Below are 17104 nucleotides of genomic sequence, written 5' to 3'. Positions count from 1 at the left end.
GGTATCATTTCTGCTCCCCAAATCTGGTACTGCATTGTACAATTCCTTGTATGCAAACTTCACTGTAAGCCTGCAGAAGAAAAAAAGCTAAAGGGTAGTATATGTTATCTGAAAACAACCTTGAGCCGGTGCCTCAAGAACATTTCATCTGATGGGAGTTTTAGTTTTGGGGTTTTTTAACCCCAAATTAGTGATTAATAATGTGCTTCAAAAATTACTGTAAAAAATGCTCTCATATTAAGCTCATAACAACAGCAGATAGAAGAATGTTCTCTCTATATAAACAAATGCAAAGCTGTTTGGTTTCTGGGTAGAGACCATTAACCCTCATCACCCTGATTAATTACTTTCTATTTTTAAACCTTAGAACATGACTGCAGTTCCTTTCAGAACATGCATAGGAAGCCAACAGGCAAACTCTCTTCTCCCACCAGGTAAAGAGAACGCACGGACACAGCAGCAGCACCTTTAGCTCACAGGAACCTGCAAACCCTTGCCCCCAAGTAACTCACAAGGGCAACTTTGCTCCAGCATCAGTTGGAGTGGAAAATGTGACACACTGGAACCAGTGGCGTTTCCCAGTCCTCCGGGAGCTGCATTAACCTAAACTTTCCTAGGGCCTGGGAGAGGGTATTTTACCATACACCAAAGCTGATCTGTCCTACGATCCTTCCCATCCTGGAACTGAGGGGAGGGGAGAGTGTGTGAAGCCTCTTCTGTTCCCCCGCAGCTCTGGAAGATTCTCTATCCAAATAATTCAGTCTGCACATTACTGCAGAGTGGAGGCATCACCAGCTCCAGACAGAGCCATTTTTCAACTCAACACAAGCTACATCAGCCTGAAAAGACCTCAAACTCAATAATAAGGGATTATTTAATACCTGACAAGAATTCCCTCGAGTCTCTAAAAGCATCCTCTGCCTTGAAACCGCAAAGAGCTTTGTTCTGGACTTTTACAATAAATACCCCGTGAAAGGCAAGTGAACCTCAAAGCGGTCTGAAGCACCACCCAGGTATTTCTTATTCAAATAGTTTCCAGTCTTCGCAAGAGGTCTTGAAGTTGTAACCTGAGGAACAAACCTGGGTAGGAAAGCAACAACTAAGACAATTCCCCTCTTTTGATCTTCATTACACAGGTTTAGAGCTTTTGCCCTGAAGAATCTATTCAAACAAATTCTACCTTACTTTATTAGTACTTTAAAGCGTTAGTATCTCACTTTACTAATACTGCATATTAGTAAATATGCAAGCCTATTTAGAAAGACTAATGCATATGCATACATACACAGGGAACATTTTACTAGGGACAAAAGCAAGTGATGAGCATTTAGTTTCAATCTCTTAATGCACATGCTTCCCCACACTCAAGTATTCCTTAAAATATGACAGGAAGTGCCTATTTGCTTTTCCTATTCACACTAATTCAGGTCTATTGTTGGCTGAAACAAAGCTCTTTCAACCTGCATCAGCCGTTCCCAGGACATTTGACACCGGTTTATTAATATCAACACAAGAGGCAGCAGTGGCACAAATCCAGACCCACTCCTGGTGCCCGTCTTAAATAACCTTCGAAAGGCGGGGGAATAATCTCACAGGTTGTCGAACTACGACGTTTATTCGCAACGAGGAACAAGCAGTTAAAGGTCACAGCTTCTCCTTGAGCCTGCTCTTTGCAGCCACCACAATGCTATGTAATAAAGTTTAAAATAAAAAAAAGCTCAAGTCTGTCCACAAGCTTTCCTCCCTCCAACCAGCAGAAATGTTCTGCTTTTAAACGCAAAAGTAATCAACAGCAAAGCCAACATTTCAGCATTTTTAAATGCCAGCCAGCTGTTGGATGTGAAAGCTCTCATGGGGTTCAGTTTCTTGAACATCACAAAATTTAGCTGCCAACAGCTTCCAACTTGTGAAACTTAAATCTATTTTCAGGTGGGGAGAGGGGAAAAGAGTGGCCTCCTGCTGAGGACATTTATACACAGTACTTACAGAGGTGCTCTGTAATTCTCTTAAGACATGGTATGAAATGCAAGTTACACACAGGATGAGGATTCCCCAAAACGCATTAAAGGAATGGGACTGTTTTAGTCAAGGCTTTATTTATTCTCGCTGTGATAAACATGTTGGCAATGCAGCTGTTTTTCAAAACCAGGTTAATTACCCCTCGGTAGCAGACGTGCTCTGCTGTATTGCCTGGCTGCTTTATTTATACTGCCATTTTTGCAGGGAACTGTTCTCAATATGCCTAGGGGCAATGAAAAAGTATGTTCTTAAATAAAAAAAAACAAGCTCAGAAATATTATCCAGGCCTTAAAAAAAAGTGCCAGCAGTCGAGCTGTTCTTGCTACCAAGTTACATCCAGTTAATAGCACAAATTCACTGCTTTGTATGGGTATCAGTGCTAACTTCCAGTCCCCACACAAATTCTAGGTGCTCCCTCACCTAAGCTGATGTAGGCATTATGAAAAAAGTCAGTTGAGGCTATGGTAGCTCTCAAATATACACTCCCAAGACTACAAAATCTCCAACAGATGAAGGTTTTTTAATCAACATCTAACAGGAAGAACAGGTATAGATGAAAGATTGGCACTTGGAGAGCACCCTAACCAGCTCAGCCCTGCTCCTGGTGATGCCATCCCCATCCTGTGGTGACAGCTGATAACACCTCTGGTTGATAACCTGGGCTGAGGACACTGCAGAGCCAGCCATTCAGATCCCTAATACCAGAGTTATTTTCATACTCTGATTCCCTTAGAAATGGGGTTGCTGTTTTGGTAAGAAAATACTCAGTAGCAACAGGAGTAGCAGAAAATCAGCCCCATGAGCCAGGTGAATGACAGAAATATTTACTCACGTCTGCTTCTAATTCACACAATATTTAAAGGCTTCTCCTCAAGACTACTAATTACCTTACTCAAGATAGTTTACAGCAATTAGAACTTGCACTACATGGAAGTTGCCCCTGTATTACTTATTCAAGAGGATGTTCACCTTCATACCACCAAGAAATCTGCAACACAAGATTAGCTGTGTTCACGTAACATTTTAACTGGATGTTTGGTTAAAATGTTTGCTTTAATCTGGATGCCTTTTCATTGAAAGAAAACAACACTTCTATTTCAAGTTGTATTTAGTACTTGAATCCCTAATGCCTCAAGTAATTACCTAATAGCTTTTGTTTAAAAAAAGCCAAACAAACTTCAATACCAAAAGGAAAACATACCTGCTTCTGCTTACATTTGTTCGTTTTTATTACTCTTTTTTCCCCCCTATGCTCAAACCAAGTGATAAATGAGTCCCTGAAACTAAACTGAATCAGTAACTATTTACTTCTCAATTGCTGCTGACACCTCAACCTACAGAAACACTCCTCACATCCACCATCGTCTGTAAAGCAAAGCCCACACTAAAACACAGGCTAAGGAGTCCCCTCGAAGCCTTTCGGTCCTTCCAGGGCCTTGTTTGTGTGCCCAAGCAGAGCAGAGCTATTTATGGAAAAATCTCTGCTGGAATCACAGCCAGAATTTCAATAGGCTGCACGGCACAGAAAAGCCACTGGTTAGCTTTCTGTTTGCAAATAACAATATATTTGGAAATAACGTACTGGGCTATTGTTTTGCATGTTCAGAACAGGAGCCTTTAGGCAATGGCTTTCTTGTCACTGAGAATGCTACAGACCAGGAACGCTGGAGTAACTCGATTTTCTCTTTTCGCTGAAGCCATTCCAAAACACAAAACTGCAAGGGAAAAATGAGTAGCAGTATTTCAGAAAAAACAGCATAGTCTGACAATGCCTTTCAAAATCAGCAACTCGAATTGTGAATCGGTGTGCACTTCTGTTGTAGATAGAAAAAACAACTCCTAGAAACTACCATGCTGTTTCCGACTCTTCTCATATACCCTCTGACCAAAGCTTTTATGCCAGGTGCAAAAGCTAAGGCTAAACATTTCTAAGCCTTTTAATCTTCACCGTACCTCAGCTCAGACAAGGTGTAAAACGCCTCCTCCTGAGGCAGGAAAATGAAAGTAAAAACCACTGAACCTACCACAGGCAGGGAGGGAGGCCACTCCTGGACGAATGTCAGGCAGCCTGCGCAGAGCACAGCGCCTGTGAAGGTCACGACTACAACCGGAGTTTCCAGCAGGGATGAACGCACCCTCCTGACCATTAACTCGCTGTGGATAAAACCTTCTCATTACTGCACTCACTGTGGGCATTCACTCTCATCAGTTCATTTTAATACTTAATGCATTTTTAGTGGCAACCTGAAAAAACAGTCTTCCCTTCACCACTTGCCTCATGTCTTCTTTTTTTCGTCCCCCACTTGGCAAGTATTTTCCTGTGTTTCTAGTCTGGCCCAAGCACACATACCTCAGCTGCTTTAAAAAAATGATTGTATTAAACTGAGGCCAATGCTAGTTTCTGGCCTGGACTTTCAGAGATTCTTAACACTCATTTCTCTGAGTTATCTGAAATGGCATCTGCAAATCTTGACAGCTCTAAGGCAGACACTTATATTTATAACACATCTTAAAATATATGTATAGTCCTCTAATCTGAGCAAAATACTGACCTTTATTCTGCATCTCACACCTCCACTATCTATAGGTTAGGACCTTTTCTTTGCATTTTGGAAGTGCTATACAACAGCCGAACACAAGACAGAGAGTTTTTAATACTATTGCCATCCTGTTCCTTGCAATAACTTCTAAAAGCTGTAGAACTTGGTTTTGGGGAACAGGCACACTGGTCTTACAGGTATGGAAAACACAGCATGGAGGGGCTGAAGTGACTCAGTGACCTTTCAGGTGAAACAGCTCTAGATGATTACGTTCAATTATCTCCATTTCTAGTCTTCCCCGATAATTATATTTAAATCTAAACTTTAAACTTGGTAAAAAGTAAGAGGGTTATAACAGCTCTGTAAGAAACCTGAGCCTCAGTCCAAAGACACTGGTTAGAAGCAACAGGAATTGGAAGGTGCCAAACAACTTCCAGGTGAGTATTATATGAATTTAAAACTTCTAGAAAAAGAAATTCAACACAGACATAAAGACACTTATAAGACCAAAGAGGGCTGTGTGCATCAGCTTCTCTTGGTGACTTCTTCAAAGTGAGAGCAACCAGCAAGAAGGAAAATTTAATCCGCAGTGATCGTATACAGGATGCAATCGCTCCGTAATGTCATTTTTTCCATCATACACGCTTAACAACCCTTGTGCAGGACCAGAGATGACCCCGTAGTGCACTTGTAAATGACAATTTGAAATGTATTTCCTTCATTTTCAGAAACAGCAGAAAGATGAGAATGCTACAGAAACACGTCTGTTATTCCCGGGTTTGGGACAAGCTTCTTCAGGTCAAACCAAGGAAAAGAATTCACGAGCCCCAGGGAGCCAAGAACCTGATGTGCACATCTCCAAGTGTTGTGTTTTGTTTGCTTTAAATGCTCTGTGTCTTCCTACTGCACTTTCCTCCAAGGCATCTAAATATTGTTAGAAACAGAACTGCTGGGTTAAGCACAGCGTGTGTTCTGCTCCAGTAACAGGACTGCTATGTTAGCAGCCCCCACCGCTTTCAAGAGCAACTTATCACCTCCAAAAGGTCCTAGAGTCAAATGAAAGATCCTGGATATTTCTTGAAAACAAAAAGAAATAAGTAAATATTCAGCTCAAAATAAAAAACAAACCACAAAACCCAACCATGAAGTAGTGAGAAGAACAGACTGAAAAGAGGCAGAAGGCCCATACAGAGACCTTTTAAATTTTGGTCAAAAAGCCATTCCTGCCAGTTCCACATTCCACTAGAACAGCTTATGAATGCCTCACTATTACCTTCAAAAAGCTGTGCCATTTTCGTACTGCTAGGCTACATAATGAAAGGGTTTGTGGGCTTCAACTTCAATTGCTGTTTGTTCTTATTCATCTTTTAGAAGAGGTGTCCTCAAACATGGACCTCAATTCACCAAAAGCAGTCCATGAACAAGCACTCATTAAATGTGAGCATGAAAAGGCTGAGGAAAAGGCTAAGCAAGGTGTTCACAACGCCACGGTTTCACGTGTTGCCTTGAAACTGTTATCAGATCTCCAAGAGAAGCATCTCATCCCTTGTCCCATTCCTACAGCACCACCACCACCAACTCAGGATAAAATTGTGACCACAAATAACCCAAGATGTGTCATTTCCATTCCGAGCAGTTTCCCAAAGTGATCCCTCTGCGTCTGTGCCAGCTCAGAGCAGGGACCGGTGAAGGAGCAAGGCACAAGGAGGGGCTGTCTCTGCCAGAGCAGCAGCTACTTGAAATGTCCATGTACCTACAAGCAACCTGAATCCCAATTCCTCTTTCCATAGCAAGGCCACACTTCACCCCAAACCAAGCTGAGCAGGGCAACTATCAAAAGACAACCCAAGATTTTTGTTTCTCATTACCTCCAGTGTTCGTATAAATGACTTCTTAGACCATGCACCAAGAACAGGACCTGAGAACTCAGGTTTTTGTTCGGTAATTCCTTTGGTGAAGAGTCCAGGAACTCTCAAACATGCGTCTTTGAGTGTCATTATATGTTTATGAGAGCTGAAGCTAAAGACTTATTTCACTATGTACTCCTTGTCTGCTGGACCGATTTATTTTACAATTTTAAAGTTACTTGAAAAAAGTAAATCCCTCAGACTACGTTTATAAGCACTATAAACAAACACACACAGGTCATAATTTCTGCAAATCATCTCCTAACCTTTACTAAGAGCAGAGAGGCCACCTGAAATCACTGCTTTTAAAGATCAAAGAACCATCCCTGGAATATTTTGTGTATTCATCAGGGGAAAAAAGGAAAATACAGCTACTAGCACTGAACAGACAAGAACATATTGGAAATTATTCTGTATTTTAAATAAGGAACTATAGTCTGAAGTCACAATTACCTTAAGTGCTCCTGAATATATGCAATTATCTTTTCGCAACTTCTCAAAAACACAGCGCCAACCGCGTTTGTTTGGAGATCGCATTGTTGCCAGAGCATTCATTTAAGAACGGCAACTGAAAATGCAAAGAGAAACACTGCCACGCAAAATGCATTCTGAATATACCTGGGAAATCAGCCTTTCTTAAAATGCAACGCTTTTCAACCCTCTTTTCCTGACCCTAAAATCTTCTTCCAAAATTAGATGCAAGCATAACTGCCTGAGGGGTTTAACGTGTGACCTAAATATGCTCCTTTTCTTCATGGTGCCATCACTTGTGGGTCGCTAAGAGGAAAATGCATTTTTATAAAGAATGGCTGACCAAATTAATTATTTCTCCTCCAGTGCTTAACAAAAGCACAAGAAGTTGGGAGAAGCTTGCAGCCACTTCTGCTTCTGCAACCGAATCACAGTCATGCACTGAAACCTCAAATCACCATTTCCAGCAATATTTTATCAACTCACAGCGCCAACACCCTACCTCAGGTCTCGTTAGCCAGCATCTTCATTTTAAAGGTAATGTAGTAACTCAAAATCTTCCAGTTGCAGAAAAGAAAGGCAAGACCCCCATCATGTAATGCTATATAGAATCACTACCAAGTACACACAAGCACAAAGCATCACTACTTTACCACTTAAGACACCTTTTTAGGTGTCTTTAACTTCTTTTCCACAAAGGCTCGTGTAGCAGCATAAAAGAATGACAACATCCTTTCCATTTCCAGCTCACTCACTCACTCACCCTACAAAAGCAGCATTTAGCTAGAACATGCTTTAGGAGCATAACAGAGAAATAAAGCAACATAACAAAGCTGTAATTCCATATACTCCACTCAGGTTTAACAGAGAAAACTGTCCAGATGTGGTTATTCTGACTATAACACCTACTGCTGCTTCTTCCAAGAGACTGGATCAAGTATCGTACCTCCTGTATTTCTCTCCTTGTATTTGCATAGGGACACAGGAACTGCTGTCCCTGTTCATATTTACAACCTAAGTGCCTAGTAATTCCATATACTCCACTCAGGTTTAACAGAGAAAACTGTCCAGATGTGGTTATTCTGACTATAACACCTACTGCTGCTTCTTCCAAGAGACTGGATCGAGTATCATACCTCCTGTATTTCTTTGTATTTGCATAGAGACACAAGAACTGCTGTCCCTGTTCATATTTACAACCTAAGTGCCTACCCATGCCAGGATGTTTCATTCGTTTCAATTATTTTCATGTCAATAATTTTTAGAAGGGTAAACCTCAGTTTCACATAATTACCTATCACTGACTTACTCTGCAAAACTTTTCTCTCCATACTAAAAATATTGTAGACATTATGATGTTACTGCATATTAGAAAGCGCTGAAAATATGAAAAAAGGTCTGGAAAATCCCCTTAAGGCAGTTATAAAAGCATCTTATACTGTTGAAATTGCTTTGGGAGCACAGTGTTTCCTAAAGAGGAAAGAACAAATGGTAGTCTAGCCTTCATTTGGTACCATCAGTAATTGATGTTTTTACTTCAGGAGGTACCGTACATGGCAGATTTACACGTACACTTAAACAGCACCTGAAACAAAGGAAGCCTAATTCTACAACATCTAAACACGAGACAATGCACTAGTTTAGGTGAAGTCAAAACCCCAAACAAGGGATCAGTTTTTCAAATCATATTAAGAATGGTAAGACACGATAAGAGCAGATTACCATTTGTCAGATTATCTTTTTAAAGGGCTTTACAGTAAAGTAATCAGTAGGTAATCCATCTCCCAATTACGTGGCATTCTTTTCTACAAGAACTTCCAAGAACCTAAACTGTACTGATATTAACACAGCTCTTGTTACTGAAAGAGCTAGCAACTACACTAAACAAATCTCAACTGGGAACTCAGTGATCTTTAAGGTCCTTTCAGACCACATCCATATGCTGCTTGTGTGGACACAAAGAAGAAAACCTCTTCCATGTCTACCAGTTTTGCTGCAAAATAGTATCAAAAAGATTATTTACAACACAGCAATAGATGACATCATGTGTGTGCATCCCTGCGTGTGTTTGCACATGTGATATCCACGCACGTTCAAAGTGTGGATCTCAAACAGCAAAGGTTTAAAGTCCTTTCCTTTAGCTGATTTTATCATTTCTCACAGCACTTGGAGACCAGGGCTTGTGTTGGCTGTACATGGAGTCCTACAGAGACTGAGTCTCTTGCAGAGATCCACCTGATCACTCCACACCACGCTGGCACAAGCGCACACAGCACTGAGAACCGGATCGGGGTTCAATTCAGCTGAAAAATATAATCCAGTCAAAATCAGAGGTTTAAGTATTTTTCAGCTGGATCAGCTTCCCAAGCAAGTTCATTGTGCAGCTACATGAACACTTGTGCCAGCCAAGTGGGAAGGAGTGCCTCTTTAAGCAGAAATGCTGCCAAAGGTGTAGCCATGGCCTAAATAGGCAAGTCAGAAGAGAACAGAAAAAGGAGGAAAAAAACAGGCAGCCAGCAGAGCCAGGAACACCCAGCACTTAACTCTTACTTCAGCACTGCAGCCACTGGGAGCTTTAGTCTTCACTTTAGCTCTCCCAAAACACCTACGAAGCAACAGCTACCACAGAAACCCATTTCTGGGGTAGAAATACCCAGACCAGAATCGTTTAAGTAGCACCCTTAAAATTAAAATTAAAAATTAAAGCTATGAAGTTTCACAAAGCTGATCAAGAGCCATAATCCACCAGAACGGCCGCTGATAGCCAAGCTGCACTCACTTGTACTGCTGGAGTCTGACAGCTTGATCGCTATGACCACCGTATTTACAACACCAGAAGCTCACTCCTTTTCCCAACTGATTTTCAATTTAAGCAAAAAAGATGCCGAACCCAGCAAAGCACGGCAGAAGCTCCAGGCCAATGCTGGTCAGCGTGACTGACAAGATGAAGTGCCCAAGCTACCAAACCCACATCAAGAGAGCACTGAATAACTTCTGGGGAGCTGAACAGCCACTCACTATTTAGCCGTTTGCTAAATGCTCTTTGTTTTGGGAGACTTCGCACTTTAAATGCACACTTTAGTCACTCCAGATCAGCAGTTCCTAGAACACAGTAGCCTATTTCTCTCTCTAGATACAGACAGGCATTCTACAAACAGCTGAAAAGAGCTAAAATACAGAAGCAGACTTAGGAATACAGAACAGGATTATAACCATGGGCCTTTTTATTTATCTACAGTGTATTTCAAACTGCCCCTTAAAACCGAACCTGTTACTAGTCCTTGCTCCTTCTAACCAATGTTACTTCAGGAAGCACAGAGAATACAAACACAGCCCTTGGAAACCCCAATTACGCTCCCTCCCACAACTACACCTCAGTCTTTCTTTAGCATTATTAAAGAGAAAGCTTTCTGGTAAGGCAAGAGGAGATGGTGAACTCCAGATGGTGACAAACTGCTTTTTACAGCAGTCCTGATTCCTGGCGTCAATTTTCCTTACTCCAAGGTAACTATTTTCGTGCACTGAAGACAAACTACCATCACTGAAGCTACAACAGTTCCCATAGCTGCTCCGCAATTCTGAAGCCTGCCAAAAATAAACCTGAAACTCCACTTGAAAGACAGAACATACCCAGAGTCAAACACAGAAAGCTCTCCCGAACAAAAGTCAAATCTCGTTTATATCTCTGACCACACACAGGAGCTGGCTGGGCATAGAGATGTAAGAGGCTTCATCTGTTCATCATCTGCACAAACTAGAGCAGACTACAGCGACGTCTGGGCTATGAAAGAGGAAACATGAAACAAGTCATAGGTTATTAACAAAGCAGCGAGGAATGGTTAAACCTCAGACTTGAAAATTAAGTCAGCAGTCAAGAGAGATTTCAGTACTTCCTTCAGAGACAACTGGGGGATGAAGTAGTTAAACAATCTGTCAAAGATGAGTGGTAATCACTCAGGGTTAAAGCTCAGGACTTAAGTTCCTGGCTCCCAGTCTTGGGCCCAGACTATCAGACTTTTACATGTCTTTGGATTACACTTGAAAGAACATTTAGATACAGCAGCTTGACTCCTTCCCTTCTGCCAAGTAATTAAACAAATTTGACTTAATTTGTTCTGAAGTACAAACTCATCCCATTAAGCAAGTGTCTCGTTTTCAGAAACAGTTTAAACTCGCAATTCTTACTCGTTTCAAACTGACGTTGCCTCCATGCCCTATCTTGGAGAACACAACAGCAGGAGAGGAAAGCAAGTCCCAGAACAACAGAACTGCTGCAGAAAATCTCTGTAATCCTTTTCTGTAATCATTCCCATAAATGAAACTTTCACTGAGAAGTATTTCCAGTTAAGTCTTAACTTGCACTGAAACAGTGATGGCACAAAAGGAAAACTAAAATCCATGCACTACAGATGCTTTTGATAACCTGATCACTGAACTCAGCACGGACAACAACGCTGTGCTCTCCACTGGAGAAATCCCATCTCATCTCAGGGCCCTGCTCTGGACTCCCCAGCACAGAACAAGCTGAGCAGAGAGATGTTGTAGGACTGGGCTCCAGCAAAATCAATATAAAATTAAGAAGGGAAGAAAACTTCTGTTGAGCAAAACATCAGCTACTTCAGAAGCTGCTTCCCTCGCCTTATCATAAAAAGGCAAACTGTTGCCATCAGTTAAAATTAATGATCCCAGTGATAATGAAGCTGACACTCAGACTGCAATTCAGACCCCGATTTCCGTGCTGAACTTTGTGATCTGGTAGGGCCAGGCCACAGCTTACAACCAAGGATAAATTCCACACATACCAAGAGGAGAGGCTGGTTCTGTGCTCCTCGCCTTAGAAAAGCTCTGCCACAGCAGAATGGCCTGGGCAAGGCCCACATACAAACTCACTGCCTTCTTCTCTCCTCAAGCTTTAACAGCTTTTCCTCCACTCTTCCCTTTTCACTCCCATCAGCTCCAGAAGAAACACGGTCACATCCATCACACAGCGCTCAGAAAGCCAGAAAATTAAAAACTGTATGTATCAGAGTTCATGTTTCAGCCATCAAAGCCACCAAATATTGACTTTGTAATAGACAGCCATTCGAGCCTAAGTATCTAAAGAATTATAGATCGCACATATTATGTGACGGTTACGAGGTCACATCTGACCTCAAACACACTGGAAGCCATGTACCAGCACTCTTCACAAGCTTTTTAAAGTTGCTGCCACTATTACTGTACTAAAAATGTTATTCTCCTTGGGCCTGTTTCATAGTTGCAGAGCCCACTGGTTTCACATTCTGCTCATTAATGCAATTAAAAGGATGCAATTTTCTTGGTTAACACTCCTATTAGTTTAGTTTAAACCAGCTTTCTAGTATTAACATTGCAACACTGTACCAGGAACAGAAAGAAAACAGAAACTGAAACCTCCCATTTCTTTCTGGTTCCTTTTCTTCACTTTGTTTTTAGTGAAGTCTCAGCATTCCACAACAAAAGTTAGTTCTGAAAATGAGAGCTCTAAAGCCATTCAAAAAAAAACCCCAAAATTCAGACCCTAGGTACTACCATACACAAACTGGTACTGTCCTCAGGCATGGGCACAACTGGAGTCCGTACTCATTAGCTTGCAGACCACAGCAGTTAAACACTCATTTAAGTTTCAGACAGCAAGACTCTGTCAACCTTTCAGCACAGTGTCTGCACAGGGAAGCAGACAAAGGCAGGGAGAGAAAAAGGTCCCAAGACTACGCTTAGAGCCACTGCCAACTTGTCCCTGGGTTCGCTGGAGGAGGACCAGGAGCAGGCAAAGCTGCTGTCTCAATGCTTACAAGAACCACACAAGGCTCCCTTTCCTTAAAGTGAATCTTAAGGCCCAAAATATAGTCAATAAAAGGAAAAATGTGACCAGCTTGATCCAGTACTAACCCTTCCAACAGCATCACCAGGAGACACGATGGAGCACAACAAGAACTCGAAGAATTGCATGAAGCTCAACTTGCACTCTGACCAGACAGCTGCTTTCCACAATTCCCAGCATCAACTGTGGGAGCTGAATACACAGCAACAGGAGAGAATTGCAGTCCAACAAATTCATTACAACCGAGTGCAGTATCAACCTCGGGACCTCTCTCCAGGATCCAGGCACTGCCGTTTCAGGGTATCTTGTGCTATGTCAGGGATCTGGGGTTTGCACATCAAGACTCATCTTAAGCCAGCTACAGCTGACAACAACAACAAACTCTTTGGGTCACACCACCAAACCCAGACACTCTCACAGTTTGGAAACCATTCCGACTGGCCTGCTGAAACCAAAGCGAGTCTATTCACTGAACTGCACCCGCGGCGACTGCAGCACACCCCACACACCTCTGACCTGCCAGGGAGCACACGGCCTGCAAGGCTTTCACAACACCAAGCACCGCTCTTGGGAACGGCTGAGGAAGGTACGCACAGGTACTACCTGGCTTCTGCATTTCCAGGTCCCTGCAAAAGCCACTTCACCGTAAATACATATAGAGAAAGTTCATTGCTATCACACGCATGTCAACGTGCCTATTCTCATGAAGAATTATTTGCAAGTACCTGCCACACAACTGCAACTTCTTCAGTATTTGTACTTAAGGGTTTGGTTTGATACGTAATTAAAGTTACAGAATTTAAAGTCTGCTAGGGAAAAAATACTCCATACAACCATAGTTTTGAGTTCAGGCTTTACAATACACCTCTTGAAGAACCTAAATAAAACTTTAAAAAAAAATCTGCTACAGCTTTCATGTTTCCAAAGGCATCTTTCAGCTTGCCAATGACAGAAGTCTTTAAAAGCGCATCGTTTGCCACTTACTGCAGCCAATAAATAAAAACAACTCACTTCTGTTTACACTGATTTTCTGGCCTCTGGAAGTTGATTTGAACCACGCGTCCAATGGGAAAATAATGGGAACTGTAGCTGCTGCTTTTCTAAATACAACATTAATCTCACTCGTAGGTCGGAGCATTCAAGATATGCAAAAGAAAAACCCTAGGAATGACATAAAATGTTCTTTCTCCAAACAGTTGCCCTCGTAATTTAACTCAAGATCTCGCAGGCCGCGCTGTGCAAACAGGATTCGTGGCCAAAGAAATGCAGAAGTCAGTGGGACGTTCCTCAGAAACAGATCGCAGAAGTTTTCTCCCTGGCACAGAAAAAGCGCGGTTCCTCTCGTGATCCCCAACCCCAGTGAAAGTAAAGGAAATCAAGAGCACGTTTTTTGCAGTCGCAATCAGAGGCAGCCATCTTAGCACAAAATGACATTTGTCCCTGCCAGCCTGGACAAGTTTTAGGCTATTCCCAGTATTATTTCAAACACAAAACCCCTCTTTACCTGATAAGCAAGCATGCACTAATATTCAGATTTCTTCTGGTTAACACAAGCCAGAAAGATTGGGAAAATTACTTGATCTTTATCTAGTGCTTAGATCCTCAAAGAGGACAAACATTAATTAATTCTCACAACACCTCCCTGAGGAACTCAGGTATCACATTCCCATTTTGCACATTAGGAAAAAACACAAATGAGAGGCTGAGCGTCAGGAAAATCTTCACAATCTTGGCAAACAATGCCAGCAAAATCCTGGAGAAGCCTGAATTCAGCCCTTCTTGTGTGCTGAACCACAGCTGAATGCTGGATGTGGGTATGTGAATGCACACCAAATGTCTGCTTGCTTTGCTCAAGTCGCACACAGCAACACCGAGGTATGAAAACACTGAAATAAGAGAGCAGCTAAAAAGTCAGAGAACATTCAGTAAAATATTGCTCTTACCTTCTGCTACATCATCATCTACAGCGCCTTTCACCTGAGAAAAACACCACTGAATGTCATTTCCTCCTCCAGCTCCTGAAAGACACAATCGGGAAAATGAGACCCCCCCGGAGCACCGCACAGAGCACACAATACAATAGTTACACCCGAAAATTTCGGCCGCCGTGCACGCCCACTTCCTCAGCCGCGCTGCCGCACAATCGCGAACCGCCCCTCCCCGCTGTTTCCTTCACAGATATCGAGGTTGTCATCAGTGGTTTTGCTCTGTGCCACGTTTAGCCAGAAGAGCAGAAGCAGAGATAAAAGCCTCAATCGCCAAAAACTCGCCGGAGTACCGCCACCGCTAGCACTAACTTCAACTGCGAGCGCACACGGCTTCTTCCTACTTCAGTCAGAGCCCTCACAAACACAAACTGCCAGAAAAAGCTGCGCGTTCTCAGAAAACCTCGATTTTTCATTCAATATAACCCAAGCACGCCGTGCGCTTCCTTCTTTACAGCAACACCGAGCTGAACCTACGTGCCGAAGGCTACGGAAAAGAAAAATTTACCACGACGTTAGAGTCTCTTCGCAGAAGTAAGGAAAGCAAAGTATCAGCCTGAAAGAAAGCAGCAAATCCGAGCGGCAAAGCAAAGCAGCAAGGGGATGGGAGCAAGTTCAACTACCATAGAAAACGGAGCGGAGAGAAAACCTGAGGAACATCACTGCCCGGGCGGAAGGCAGTGATTCATTTGAACCCTGCCACCAAAACACACACCAAAATCACCACCCATTGCGCCCTGAGCAAATCACGGCAGGGCTGAGCGCACACAGGAAGAGACCGAAATGGGCTTGCCTCTCTTTTCTTTTTTTTTTTTCCCTTCCCTGGAAGCCACTGTCAAAATGGCACTTTTCCTCAGCACAACTCCAACCGGCGGAGCAACAGATGGCATTTACACGTTAATCCTGGTCCGCTGCCGCTCCTGGAGCGGCAAATACCACCCAGGGGCTTCTCCCCTCTTCTACAACAAGTGGAGGGGAGGAAAAAAAAGTCAAAGCCAAGGAAAGCAGAAGCCCCCAAATAATCTTTCCAAAAAAGACCAAGCGTTTCAGGGCGTTAAGGGAGGCGCTGGAATACAGGGGCCAGTTGGCATTTTCTGCTTGCTTTCATTTCTCTCCTGAAGGACCGAGCTACAGAACGGGCAAGGGGAAGGCACCACGGGCTTCGACCTATGCAAGAGACGTCAAAAAGCTTTCTGCAGATCTGTTGGGTCTGCCACGCACATCCCTACCCTTCCCCAAAACCCATTTTCTTTCCTCTCCCCAACTTCTTTATTTGTCATTTGGCAGCTGGCACCAGGGAGCATTTAAAGGGGCCATCGCTGCTCTTTCTGCTCAAGGCTTAAATTCCATTTTTCATAGCGTTTACTTGAACCAAGTTGGCACTTTTTCTTCTCCTCCTGACTACAAGAGGAGGAGGAGGAGGAGGGTGGAGCATGGGCGTATGGTGGAGGGGAAAAAAAGCAAAGCACAACCTCACACAGCCTCTCCCGCTTGCTCCTCCAAATGCAAAGCGCTGAGGAGACAATTCCCTTGCAGAGGAGGGGGATGAATGCATTTCCAAATTAAGAAATCACAAGGAAAAGTAAGAAGGAAGAGACACCTTCTGCACGCACACTCCTAGCCTACCCAGAGCACTTCAGGATGCAAAATGGGGAGCAAGCACAGGAAGGAACGAGCAAGGAAACACAGAAAGCCCTGCACGATTTCATTACATCCCGGACCCAGTTTTACTCTCGTCTGCAGATGCCTACGAGCTGCACCCTACACAAGGGTGCGATTGCTGCACCCCGAAACACCTCTCCGTGCACAGCAGCACCCCTCTGCACAGCCCTAACTCCACCTGAGACACACGCAACGCACAGACACCTTTACAAATCCAAAGAGCCTGGAAAGCCCTGCACGATTTCATTACATCCCGGACCCAGTTTTACTCTCGTCTGCAGATGCCTACGAGCTGCACCCTACACAAGGGTGCGATTGCTGCACCCCGAAACACCTCTCCGTGCACAGCAGCACCCCTCTGCACAGCCCTAACTCCACCTGAGACACACGCAACGCACAGACACCTTTACAAATCCAAAGAGCCTGTGGAGAGGGGAAAAAAGAAATAATAATAAAGGAATAGATAAAAAAGGCACCAGACCCACCCTGTCTGCCAGCCTCCTGCACACTGAACTTCCCAATACACCGCTTCCCCCATGGAAGCCCCTCCACCTTGCTCCTTCCGTGCCTTTTTCTATTTTTTCCTTCCCGATAAGGGAGGGAAGGGAAGAAGGGGTGGAAGGGATGGGTGGGAGGAGAGCACGAATTCCCACAAGGAAAGGGGGGGCTCAGGAAGGC

The 17104-nt window shown here is 43.3% G+C and overlaps 1 protein-coding gene across 1 annotated transcript in view; it reads right to left on the bottom strand.

Annotated features, from left to right (window-relative positions):
- The window catches only part of PPP2R2A (protein phosphatase 2, regulatory subunit B, alpha), a 33816-nt gene extending 18392 nt beyond the window's left edge, over positions 1-15424 (bottom strand). Inside the window, exons 1-2 of the mRNA XM_010192839.1 lie at positions 15388-15424; positions 14723-14797 (exon numbers count right to left, since the gene is read on the bottom strand). Of these exons, the coding sequence (XP_010191141.1) occupies positions 14723-14797; positions 15388-15424 (112 nt within the window). The remainder of the gene's footprint in view (positions 1-14722; positions 14798-15387) is intronic.
- Positions 15425-17104: the final 1680 nt, after the last annotated feature.

Source organism: Mesitornis unicolor, unplaced genomic scaffold (genome assembly GCF_000695765.1).
Source record: "Mesitornis unicolor isolate BGI_N332 unplaced genomic scaffold, ASM69576v1 scaffold12129, whole genome shotgun sequence".
Classification (NCBI taxonomy): Eukaryota; Metazoa; Chordata; class Aves; order Mesitornithiformes; family Mesitornithidae; genus Mesitornis; species Mesitornis unicolor.
The sequence above is the reverse complement of the archived record's forward strand: the minus strand, read 5'-3'. Positions and strand labels throughout refer to the sequence as shown.